This window comes from Oncorhynchus kisutch, linkage group LG21, assembly GCF_002021735.2.
Source record: "Oncorhynchus kisutch isolate 150728-3 linkage group LG21, Okis_V2, whole genome shotgun sequence".
Lineage (NCBI taxonomy): Eukaryota > Metazoa > Chordata > Actinopteri > Salmoniformes > Salmonidae > Oncorhynchus > Oncorhynchus kisutch.
Genome location: NC_034194.2, coordinates 23,848,567 through 23,861,166, shown reverse-complemented (window position 1 = coordinate 23,861,166; position 12,600 = coordinate 23,848,567). Strand labels below are relative to the sequence as shown.

Sequence of the window (12,600 nt, the reverse complement as noted above, 5' to 3'; positions counted from 1 at the left end):
CACATAGAGCAAAAAAAACTTTTTAAAAGCCTGCTTGAAATAGCTCATCTATTTACTGTGAAGTGGGTCACTTAAATGAGAGATGGGATACCATTTTTCCGAACTTGTAGACTATTTTCTAAAGTAGCCTATGAAACCATCTCAGTCAGAAAAGGTGAGGAATTTATTCTGCAACGATCATGGAAATTAATTAGGAAATCATTCTAATTATTTTTGAATGCAAAGATAACTCCACTCTTCTCACTGATAGCATGTTTTTATATTTAGCTAGGCCTGCCTGTTCTTTTATTATGAATAGGAGTTTCATCCTGAATTCCCCATTTGCACAAGACTACTTTTGCCTTGTTGCAATGCAAGACTTTGGGAGGGAGGATAAGCACATTCTCAACTCAGATTTCATTTTTATAAATGACACATTTTGCATGAAAACTGGCACACATGTTTTGGGACAGAGTGTACACAACGTTTATAAAATGATCATTTCTAAAAGATTGCAAAAGAAACATCTGTAATGAGACTGATGAAGGTCTACTACATAATCGTAACACCTGGACTGTAACAAAAAGTAGAACAAAATTTACCTCAATTTAACATTTACATTGTAAAAAGAAAAGAAAAACACGTGAGAAGAAATCCAGGTAATAGAGAGGAGCATAAATGGAATCGAGGTTAAATATATGCCCAGATTCTTCAACCTCATACAGATCATACAGTCAAAGCAATACAAACATGGATGAGCATTTTTCCACATTTCATTGTCTTTCAGTTTACACTTGAGTTAGACTTTTTGGGGAAACAATATACATAATCTCATTCACCATACTACAGTGCATCTCTTCTCAACCCATTGTCGCCCCCCCCCCCCCCCCCCCCCCCAATCTCTCGAACCCAGACTTAAAATCCATTTATAATTATTTACATACAAGGCTTGAACAATCTGTATCATTAGGCTACTAGTTGGTGAGCAAAAGTACTTTAAACAAATGAACAAAACAACGAGGAACATCCAACTAGGAGAGGGAGTCGTGATTAGAATCAGGCCTACCGATAAGCCAAAGTCTGACCCGTGTTGACACTGTACAACTCATTTGAAAGGAGACTTGGTTATCCATCAGAAACCAAACAGTAGGATTCATCGAAGTCTTTCAAAAGAAGAACAACTCATCAACAAACCCTGGTGGCCATCTGACTTCAAGTGAAACACAAAGCATGCAGATGTAAGGTAGGTGAACAATACCAAATAATGCCAGCAAAATAAACTCAGAAATCATGAGTTAAACACTGAGCTCAGTCTGAGCTCAATAACTGATTACTCCGAGACATGAACGACCAGAGAGCTAGACGTGACCAGAGAGCATTACTCTCAACCAGAGACATGAACGACCAGAGAGCATTACTCTCAACCAGAGAGCTAGACGTGACCAGAGAGCATTACTCTCAACCAGAGAGCTAGACGTGACCAGAGAGCATTACTCTCAACCAGAGACATGAACGACCAGAGAGCATTACTCTCAACCAGAGACATGAATGACCAGTTTATTAGCGATAGTTCAAAGCCATATTTGAGATGAATCTGAATCAATCCATCAAATGATGACATTAAATACAGCCAATATTGTGCTTGGCTGTGGACTTCTGAAAGATAAAATGCTATCGAGATGTAACAGTGAAATGACAAAAACAAAAAGGCAAAAATCTTCTTGGATTGTTAGCTGTCAGCGTGTATGTATGAGTCAAATCAAATTAGTGACAAACTCAACACACAATTGCCAATAGAGGACAGTGTCCAGTCTCCCTCTGAACAGACATGTGGTATGTCCCAATACTCTTTACTGGCTTGCTTTCCTTGCCCTCTTATAGGGATAGACCGATAGGTGAAAACGATAAGGATGGAAACCTGTCATGTCCTGAGACCAGCGGCCATAAAGAAAAGCAAGCATCTAAAGCAGGGTCCATTACATTCAGCCATGTGACCAGTTCTCCTTGAGCGGAAAGGCAGGAGGCCGAACAATTAGAATTTGTACACTGCAAATTGACTGCAAGAATCCAAAACAGATAAAGCATTTGACAAAAATATAATAATTTTAAACCTTGATTACATTGGCATATGTGATCGTATCCCTTTTTATTTCTGTGTGGGAATACTTGTGAACAGATTTCCTAAAGTAAATCACTTTGAGCTGATTTCCTGTTGATTTTAGTCTTCTGTCCTACACCAGAAAAACTTAGGGGACCAATTAATTGTATTTTTTTTTAATCACCTGCAGGCCACCGATTTGGGAACCCTGATCTAACGACTAAAGAGACATGTCTCCTGAAGCAGGGAGGCCACTGGAGATGAAATACACCCAAATATTATACAGACACAAAAATGATCCTACTCTACAAGAAAGGGCAAATAAATATTTATTAAATCCTTTTTAGACAATCACCTTTTTTCAGCATTCCATTCCGAGATGCCCAAATTTACAAGGCCTCAACCATACTTTCCAATGTACATGTCATATCCCCTCTTCCACCACCAATAACCCTTCCCCACTTCTCAATGATCCCTCGTTCAGTAGAATAGAACCCAATCTACCCCTAGCCCCTTCTCCCTATGCACTTGTGGAGATGTGTAAAGTTTGCACAGATAAGCCGTATTGCTTATGCCTATAATCCAACCCTCTCAGATCCCAGTAGGGTGTAGGTGGTAGGGGCTAGGCGTTCATGTGGATCTGGGTGTAGCTCTTTCCGCAGCAGTATTGCCACTACAGGAGCGATTGACTGTGTTCAGTTGAGTGTGTTACTCAGTGTTGGTCTATAAGGGACTCCTGCTATAGTACAAAGGCATGGTGCTGTAGTGTAGTGTGTCACTCTGTTTGGACTCTGTCTAGGACTTCTCTCATTGGACAAAACCCAGTATGAACTTCATCTCTGTGTTAACCCATGGTGGGCTTGAAAAATGTAAACACTGGTTAAGAAGCGTCTCAGTCAGATAGAAGCACAGCCATAACAATGACATGACAGAACATAGACTGTGGGTTAGATGACCTTTGTACAGGGAAGACAGACATTAATACAACATAGTCCTAGAGGTGGTCTCAGAGAGAAAAGACAGGTCGGCGAATAGACTACAGCGTTAACTCCCCCCCCCAAACTCCGACGAGGTGTATGCACACACACACATCAAACAGATAGAAGTTCCCATCTCCAAACTGAGTCTGACATTTTTGTCCCCCTCTGGTGGTCTTGTCCAGAACAGATCCTCTCACCCCCCCTCCCCCTCTCTTAACGTACAGACACAAGCCACCCTCCCCCAGTCCATCTCCAGGCTTATCTGGTGTAGTAGACTCTGTAGTAGACGCTCTTGGACCTCCAGAGAGAGTAGGAGTTGTCGAACTTGAGCAGGTAGACTCCACGGCCGGGGTATTGGTGACTGCCAGCGTAGACCTCCTCGTGACAGTCCCGCCGGTACACCGGCACTATCTCATCCACCTGGGGCTTCCCTGCCCCCTTCTTAAGCTTCACCCCCTCCCTGGGAGGCTCCCCTGAAGATGGAGGGAACACAGACCGTCAGGAGGGCTGTCTGTAGCTACTGAATATTCATCATGTCTGAGGTAGCATTCAAGATGTGTGAAAGGACCGTACACATCAACAGTAAGGAGGAAACATGCAAAAAGAACATCAGCCGTAACCCCATTAAGAAGGTGAGGACTAACTAAATGGTTATATTAAGCTAGGACAGTCATCTCAGTAGAAATGCATCCTGGGTCTCACTAAACAACACGTAACATCCTATTAGAACACAAGCAGCCTCTCTCACCTTCCTCATCATCGTCTTCGTCGCTTGACTCGCTGACGTGCACGCTGACCGAGGCGTTGGTGGCATCAGTCCACTCGAAGAGGACCCCGAAGCCGATGTCGTAGTGGTCCGTGGCGAACTCCCAGAAAAGGTAGGAGCCCTCCTCGTGGGTGGGCACGCGCACCGTCACCACCTCGCCACGCCCCACCGTGATCACACTGTCCACGTCCTGTCGGATCTTCTCCTTGAAGTCCTTGATCTGGGGCCGCGTCCACATGGAGGGAGCCGCGATGACTGGGGAAGAGTCTGCTGGACGGAGAAGGGAAAGTGGGGGGAGGAAGGTATCAGAGGGGTGTGTAACTATAACAGGCAGATTGGGCACCACGTACATAACTTCTACCAGAGAAATGTTTCAGAAAAAGACAAATCTGATTCAGTGAGTATAAAAACATATTTAGTTTTAAAATCCTGCTTTTGAGTACTTTCAAATAAAACTTCCTTTCTCAATTAGAGTGGCATCTTAAGAAACTCGATGAGGCAGTAATGGCTTTCGGGCAACACTGGCATACTGTCTCCTTGTTCTATCCCGCATGAACAGAATAGAAAGAGATACTCTGCTGTTACAGATTAATGAATTCCATGGCTTGATTCCAAACCAGAAATTGGCCTCCTCTGTCCTTGAGAACTCCCTCAGAGACCTGAAAGAACTGTATCAATGAGAGCACAATGGGCAGGAACTCCTCTTAGCCAATCGGAGGGTTAGGGTGGAGTCATTCACCTATCACTTACACCTATGCATCCCTTTCTGACGCCCAAGGACAGAGTGTAAGGTATCACACATTTACAGGTTGAATGCAGCTATACCGGTTGGAATGCAGCTATACCGGTTGGAATGCAGCTATACCGGTTGGTCTGTGGGGTGTGAGTGCTATGCAAGGACAACACCAGGAAGGTCCAACCACACCTCACCCCTATCCACACTGCACCAAAATATGTGGCTCCCGCATCAGCCTTTAGAGCCATCTGAAGAACCACAAATAGAAAAACGCATTGAGGACAACCATACTCGACTCGGGTGATCGCTGATGATACCTGGCCGGTGTGTGTGCACGTGTGTGTTGGTACCTGGTCGATGCGTGCGTGTACCCATGGGTCCATTCTCAGTGGCCTCGTCGGCAGGCTCGAGGGGTTCTGGCTCTTTGTCCATGCTCTCAGAGTGGGAGTCTGACTGGCCGTTGAGCATGGGGACCTCCTCTCTAGCCAGGGGAACTGCAGCTGAAGGCTCAGTTGTGACCTCCAGGGTAGCCTGCACCACCGCATCCTCCTGCTGCTTCTGTAAGGCTGCCTGGAGGGGAAGGATGACGGTCAATGACTTGGAAGACAACATGATTAATACATTTCTGTATAATCGCCACATTGTATTCTCCTCATGAAAATAAAAAGGTACACCCTGGTTGACATCTCTAATGAGAGACGTAAAGGAGCAACAACTTAAAATGGAGCAATGAACACTTAAAATGGCTTAGTACTGCTTATTACCTTATATCTGAAAAAGATGTGTTGAGGTGTGGAGTGCATAGGACATTGTGGGGGGTGTGTACCTGTTGCTGAGCCAGCTGGACTTGGTAGAGCTGCTGCATGTACTGTTGGTAGTGTTGTTCCTGCAGCTGGCGTATGAGACCCAGCTGCTGCTCAGGGCTCTCTGGATACTGTTGGGCAGCATATTGCTGAAACTGCACCGCTGTCTGGGCATTCAATGCTGCCATGATCTGCTGTCTGCAGACAGGGAGGGGGAGGATGGAGGAGACCATCAATGCAGCACCATTCTACAAATACTGGGATACCATAAAAAGCTTCCTACACACAGTAGATAGAGGCAAAGCTGAAGCTAGAGATCTAGATCATGAAAATTATCACACACAGTACTCACTTATGCTGCTCCACCCGTAGCCTCTCCTCATCCAACTGTCTCCTTTCCTCCTCCTCCCTCTTCAGCCTCTCCTCCTCCTCAAGCCTCCGCCTCTCCTCCTCCTGTCTCTGTCGTTCCCGCTCTTCATCCTCCCGGCGCTGTCGTTCCTCCTCCTCCCTCCTGAGGTGAGATGGAAGGAAAGAGACAAAAACAAGACAAACTTGAGAATTCCCATCATGTTGCTCTCATGGGCAGAAATGTCTGTCTGTTTGTCCTCCTGGGCATCTTACCGTTTCCTTTCCTGCTCCTTCTTCTCTATTTGGTGGGAGGTGACGTAAGGAGCGAATAAATTACAGCATTTGTTCAACAGCTTGACAAACTCCACCATGGCCTCCTCCTTCTCCATGTTACCCAGAGCAGCCCACTCTTTCCTACAGAAGGAAGAGAGATGGCGGCAATAGGACAATGACTTAGGACAAATAACAAGAACAAAAGTTCAGTCCAAGGTTTGCTTACGCGGTCTGCAGTAAGGGGTAAAGAGTTCAACCACTGAGCGTCAGCATGGGCCATCAATTGGTACACATTTAAGGTAAAGGCAGTAGATAAGTGTGTGTTGAGCTGTGAAAAACCTTGATAAACTGTTGAGAGGAAAAGCTCTGTTCCACAATCTGTTCCCTCATATTTCCTGTTTACTGGAACACAGCAGCAGCACTAGGGCTGGAGCTGCTGCTGGAGTTCAAAGGTCATATACACACACAATGGGGGGGGGGGGGGGGGGTTGGGGGTTACCTGCGGTCATTGCCCAGGACGTCAAAGAAGCCCACCTCTGGAGAGGCGTCGAGGTTGTATGGCCCCAGTAACACCTGCTTGTGGAGGGCCACCAGACGAAGCTTCTCCTCATAGGTGGGGTGAAAGGCCTTCCCATCCTTATCTGAGAACAAACTAAGAGTCTAGATTCCATACTGCAATACACTAGCAAGGCAAATACGTCATCTGTTGATCATTTAACCAATTATTCATTGCTAGACACTTAGACCTATATTGGAAATGGCACTCTATAAAATGGGTCATTAAAAATGAATGTTCCGTTTTCCTCGTTCCAGAATAGATTGTTGCTTGGTGTGTTGCTGGCGAATGATGACTGACATAAATGTCCCTTTTATTGTGTACAGTCAGCGAAGGAGCTACTTAGCCATGTCTGGGCTTGGTCATAAAGCATGTTTTTCTCCCTTCTCAGCCCCTTATATTGCAAATGCATTGAGAAATCAACAATGCATGCAATACACAACTTCACGGAAGAATAGGAGGAGTCCCATTTTAGAACCAGTTTGCACAATGCCCAGTCACCTGGAGGGCTCTCACAATAATCCAGCCGTAAAAATGGATTGGATGTTTGAAGTGGTGGATGCAAAAAATTTTACTTAGCGAACGCACACGTGTGAGAAATAAACTACTCCTTCAACGTTTCCTTATTCTCTCTCTTCCCTCTACATATCTAGGCTGCATTTCACTCCAGAAATGTATCCCATCCTCTCTGCCATTGTTCACTCCACAAGCGTAGATCTGAGTTGATTGAGTAGGTGTGTACTTCGTCACCTTGTTTCAGCCACACTTCTTTTAGCTATTCAGTCCTGTCAGAGGAGCAGTGATTCAAGGCAGAATGCATTCATGTGTGCTTTAAAAATGTCAAGTTAGTGTTACTCTATTGAAGGTGTACATCTGAAGTGATGGTGATAGCATTTGCACAGACTCATTTCCAAGCTAATCCATTGGCTGTGAAATGCGTGTGTAGTCTGCATTTAATGGCCCATTAAAGGAAACCTAAGCACTTTATTTTGATGGAGCCAAGTGCAGTTAATGCATGTGAATTCTGAAGATTGGAAGGCAGTCATCCTACAATTAAGCAGTACAAGTAAGTAAACTGCTTGCAAGCTGTCTACTTTAGCTGATGCCTGAATGACTAGTCTTGTCTGCTTTAGTTCAGTAATCAATAATTCAAGATCTCAGAAATGACAGGTGTCAACATGTGTGTATGCTAATCGCAATGTTTATTTAGTATGAATCACTAGCATTATGTTGTATTTTGACGTCTACAAATCTGTCTATGAGCTGTATACAAATCTGACTCCCTTCCCGTAGCGAGAATATATGTATTAATAACAGGGTGTGTGCCACATACCAGTCAAACTAGCTAGTTACTGGGTTGTCATTCACTTGAGTAACGTTAAACTGGCAGTTAGTAGCTACGTGGAGGAACCACATGATCACATCGACACATGACATGTCAAGTTAAATGTCGCCTCATCTAAACTAGATATAGCTACGCCGTTATTCTTTCGATGTCTGAATAACTATTCTGTCAACGAGAGACAACCTGAAAGAACATCCAGCAATCATGCAGATACATTATTCGGAGATTCTGTTGAAAAATCTTCAAGTTGCTGTGGCATTTTGACAGCTAGCTAGGCATCATAGTTAAGCAAGTGGCTAGCGTGCTAACATTAGCTAGTTAGCTAATGTACAGCACACACAAAAATAAACTGGGATGAAACAGCTAGTTAGCCACATCATGTAATGCCAAATCACAATTTCAAATCCATTACATTGTTAGCATCAAATACGAATAAATACAAAATACCTTTGAAGAATTTCAATGCTAGTCCGTATAGCTCCAGCAAACCAAAGCCCCATTTCCTCTCTATCGTGGTTTTGGCAGACTCGCCTTCCTGCCCATCGTCGGTGGCTTCGGCGGTGCTCTGGTCCTCGGTCTCCTGCTCCGCGGGCACGGGGTCCGGTTCAAAGACTTGCTCCTGCTCGCCCTCGGGATCCGGGCTAAGGGTGAGGCCATCGATTGAGACTTCGAGCCGGCTAGAACTGCCATTGTTGAGGTCGCCGCTCTGAACCTCTGTCGCCATCATGCAGAATATGAGCTCCCTGAAGCGGCCACGTACTTACTTCCGATTTAATTTAGCGGAAGTTCCGGGAGATTCTGGGTCGTCACTAGTTACCACAGACACAAAGTTATAAACCCCGCCCATTTCGTCAATTTCTCGTCTTAAAATGTGATTTTAAACATAACCCTAAAATTAACCACACTGCTAACCTTATGCCTTACCTTAAAGTAAGACCAAAAATCTCATTTTTGTTTTCAGGAATGTTTACTATATAGCCATTTTTACTTTGTGGCTGTGGTAAATGGTGGAAAGAGATTCTCCCTTACGAAAAAAAAAAAAGATATATATATATATATATAACTGCAATATTTTTTGTAAGGGCTTTTAGAAGATTTCTACCTGGGAACCTTGGGGCTATGAATTCGATTTCCCGCAACCAGACCTCCCAAATGTCCATCTCCATTCAAACTGGAAAGCGTAAACGACACAACACAAACTTCCAGTCCTACGAATCCCCCGCCCCCCTACCCCAAAAGCAATAGGCATCCAAATGAACCCCATTCAATAACTTTTGGATAAAATTACATCAACTGTCCTCTTTTGGTTGTACTGTTTTAGATCAAGAATTGCAGTGGCTACGAATCCTATCATCCTATGTCATCACCCACAGGTTACAGGCCTAAATAGAATAGACAACAGAACATCAAGATGCTTGACATTTCCTTGTAAATCTCTGTGGTCCATTTCCCAGTCTGTCTGATGACAGGGTGTTAATGGGTCTATCAACAAAGGCTGCCTCCTATCACAGCTCAGCTGATCACTGCCTTGAGCATGATGCTCTGACCAGCCAGCCACTCTCTGCTGTTTGATGTTTGAAAGAAAAAATACTTAATCAACTTTCTCCAGCCTTTAATCTAATTTAACAGATCTTATCAGCAGTAGGGTCAGTGTCAGTCTTTGACTATGCTAGACATACAGTCAACAAGAAAGAACACAATGTTATATCTCCCTTCATGGTCCTCCTTTTTTTTCATTACGAAACACTTTCACAATCTAATTAATGTATGACAGTTAGGTCTGTTGTGAATAGTTAGCCTACATACGGCTGTGTGGTCTACATCTGCATCAAAAGCAGACAAAGTGTTCTAGCCTTGGGGTGTCTGACTCTTGCATGATGCAGAACACCAATTTTGTAATGTCTTGTGTAGGTTCATTTTTGGGTATCTGAAATTTGAATTATTCAAAGATTTGTAAGCAAAAGAAACATGATCTGAGATGTTTTGAAACATCTGAGATATGTCCCCCACGAAGACTTTAGGTTATGCACAAGAAGAAGCCTGAGAACATTGACCCAGGCCATTACACAAGATCAGGAACCTCAACAGCCCAATGTTAGCATAACACTCTAGAGGCTCACAGACAGACAGTAACCAAATGGAGTTGTAACCCTCAGACAAAGCCTGGCTTGTGAAGTGCCGCAATATATATAGGACTCGATCACAAGCACATTTGAATCCAATGTCAAATCAATGTCTTTTCTGGGGGCCCATGTGAAATGGATGGATAAATACGTTTCAGAATTCATGCATAATTATTTCAGATTTAGGGTAACTGCATTTGTAACAAAGTTGTTAAATACAATCATCTATTTCTGTACTGGTACACATACATGGATGAGTGTGAGTTTGATGTTGACTTGACCTCCTATTGCCCATGTGGAGGCAGGCCATTCACCTCAAACATACCCTCATGACCACCTTTGATCTGGGTTTGTGTATTGACATGCTCTTTGTTGATAGTTAGAGGTATGATTCATCATTATCATTCATAAGACCCACTGGGTCAACAAAAAGTAGGCCTACACATTTTACTATAGTGTAGATTTCCATGTAGGTCTGGTTTGAAACTGCCTCCATCACCATATCTCAATCTCTTCATTCAAAGACTCAATCATGGACATTCTTTGCGTGATGTATTGTCTCTACCTTTTTGGCCTTAGTGCTGTTGTCTGTGCTCAATATTGTTTGTACCCTGTTTTGTGCTGCTACCATGTTGTCTTGTTGCTACCATTCTGTGTTGTCATGTGTTGCTGCAATGCTGTTGTCTTAGGTCTCTCTTTATGTAGTGTTGTGTTGTCTCTCTTGTCATGTGTGTATTGTCCTATAATTGTATTTTTCATTTGTTCTTAACTGACTTGCCTAGTTAAATGAAGGTAAAATATATTTTTCAGAAATTCTATGTAATTCTCAGCATGGTGGAAGCCTTTCGCATCCTCTCTTTGATGACTACTGCTTCAGAAGGGGACCACCATTTCTTCAAAAAGCATATAAATGCTTTCTCAAGTTGTGTATTGGTCATGTAGACCTTTTCAAGCGACCTTGTGCACACTACCGTTCAGGGTGTCGCAGATTCACACCTTTCTCCAGCCATCAGACGCGCTAGGAACAATGTTCGTCTCCAGTGCCAGCCGCCGCTAACTGCCCGCGTAGTTCACACATTCCGACGTCACCTTTGATCACAAGGAGATGAGGGCGGATATAAAACCGGGGATCAGGCGGTTGTGGTCAGTCAGATTCTGGGAATAGAGTAGTAATATGTCAGCCGTCCACGGAAAACTGAGGGTAGGAGACCTAACTCAATTCCCGATGTACCCCGAAGGACACATGGAGAGGAATAGCATGCCGCATTCAGGTTGGTTACAGTGCAATTACGCACATGTTAAACGCAATCTCTCTGTAAATCTTACTGTCTACCTTCGTTACATTTTACATTCATTGCATCGCTCTTGTTTTTGACAGATTATGGTGCTGCGGATAGGGCAAACTACTTCAACTCCCCACACGCCACCTTACAGAGAGCGGACAGCATGACCCATCGAAGGAAGAGAACCAACTTCACCCAGCAGCAGATTGGGGTGCTGGAGAAAGTATACTCCGACACCAAATACCCTGACATATTCCTTCGCGAGAGACTTGAGGCTCTCACCGGCCTACCAGAGTCCAGAATTCAGGTAAGGCACCAGATTTACAAGTTGGCTAAGACACAAAACGGAGTTTCCATGATAAATCTTGGCAAACTGCTATGGGCAAAATGTTCTAGGCCTACCCACAAAATAACTTGAAATGCGAAGAAAACGTTAAAGGACGTTATCTCCCACAGGTGTGGTTCCAGAACCGACGCGCAAAATCCCGTCGCCTGGAAGGGTCGTCCATGTCTATGAAGTTCAATGGTGTTGCCGCCAGCGCCCCCGTGACCCCGTTCGCGCAACTCCATCACCGAATGCCCAACTTCAGACCACCACTCCACAGCCGGACGGAAGAAACGCTAGCCAAGACTACACTACCCACGAAAACTGGTAACTACGAACACTCAACTATCCCGTATGTTGACGATGCATCCATAAATGGGAATACAAGAAAAATTGAGCAAATCGAACGAGATGAGTTGAGCGTTGCGGTTCCGTGCAACAACGTTCATCCGTATCACAAGGGAAATGGACTTTACATCAAGTCCCAGAGCAACATAAGCGGTAGTGAAGGTACAAAACATGTCCTGGTTGAATATGACAACTTTCCCCCAAACAAGACCATAGGTCCCGAGATGAAAGTTGTTATCCCTCCTATTCCTTCACAGAACAATTTAGGCAGGTCCTCTCCAAAGCATATCGCATGCCAGGTACAGCATCCTCAGGTTAAGACCAGACCTGATAACTTTGGCCACTTCTCTCCCATTCGTGCCAGCAAGGCTCAAGAGTTTTCTGATTCGGATTCAGAGTGGGAAAACGGTGCCATGTCTGGCTTTGGTGACTTCATGTGAATTTTCTGTCAATGTGAAATTGACTGATGGGTTCATCACTTCAAAATTAACAGATGTAAGTTTGTTATAAAGATACTTATTTATTGTATATTATTTTGATTGTCTTCGTTTTCAAACAGGCTACCAAATAAAATATATTTAATCTACCCCCGCTGTGTCATTTTTCCTCCCACTGATCCGTATCAATTGTCACAAAA

The 12,600-nt window shown here is 44.0% G+C and overlaps 2 protein-coding genes across 3 annotated transcripts; one reads left to right on the top strand and one right to left on the bottom strand.

The window, feature by feature from the left end:
* Positions 1–384: 384 nt before the first annotated feature.
* LOC109866307 (Golgi resident protein GCP60) lies at positions 385–8,660 on the bottom strand. Of its 2 annotated transcripts, none has more exons than XM_020454905.2 (8): positions 8,332–8,660; positions 6,483–6,624; positions 5,984–6,124; positions 5,715–5,873; positions 5,386–5,560; positions 4,910–5,129; positions 3,806–4,093; positions 385–3,530 (listed from the first exon to the last, which is right to left on the bottom strand). In XM_020454905.2, exons 1-8 carry the CDS (start codon positions 8,609–8,611, stop codon positions 3,316–3,318), a joined length of 1,620 nt encoding a protein of 539 aa, XP_020310494.1. In that variant the 5' UTR covers positions 8,612–8,660; the 3' UTR covers positions 385–3,315. The 2 variants fall into 2 exon arrangements, with proteins under 2 accessions (XP_020310494.1, XP_020310495.1); XM_020454906.2 differs by having other exon boundaries at positions 3,806–4,090.
* Positions 8,661–10,807: 2,147 nt separating this feature from the next.
* mixl1 (Mix paired-like homeobox) lies at positions 10,808–12,550 on the top strand. Its single transcript, XM_020454907.2, has 3 exons — positions 10,808–11,278; positions 11,386–11,597; positions 11,747–12,550. The coding sequence occupies exons 1-3, from the start codon at positions 11,182–11,184 to the stop codon at positions 12,401–12,403; spliced, it is 966 nt and encodes a 321-aa protein (XP_020310496.1). The 5' UTR covers positions 10,808–11,181; the 3' UTR covers positions 12,404–12,550.
* Positions 12,551–12,600: the final 50 nt, after the last annotated feature.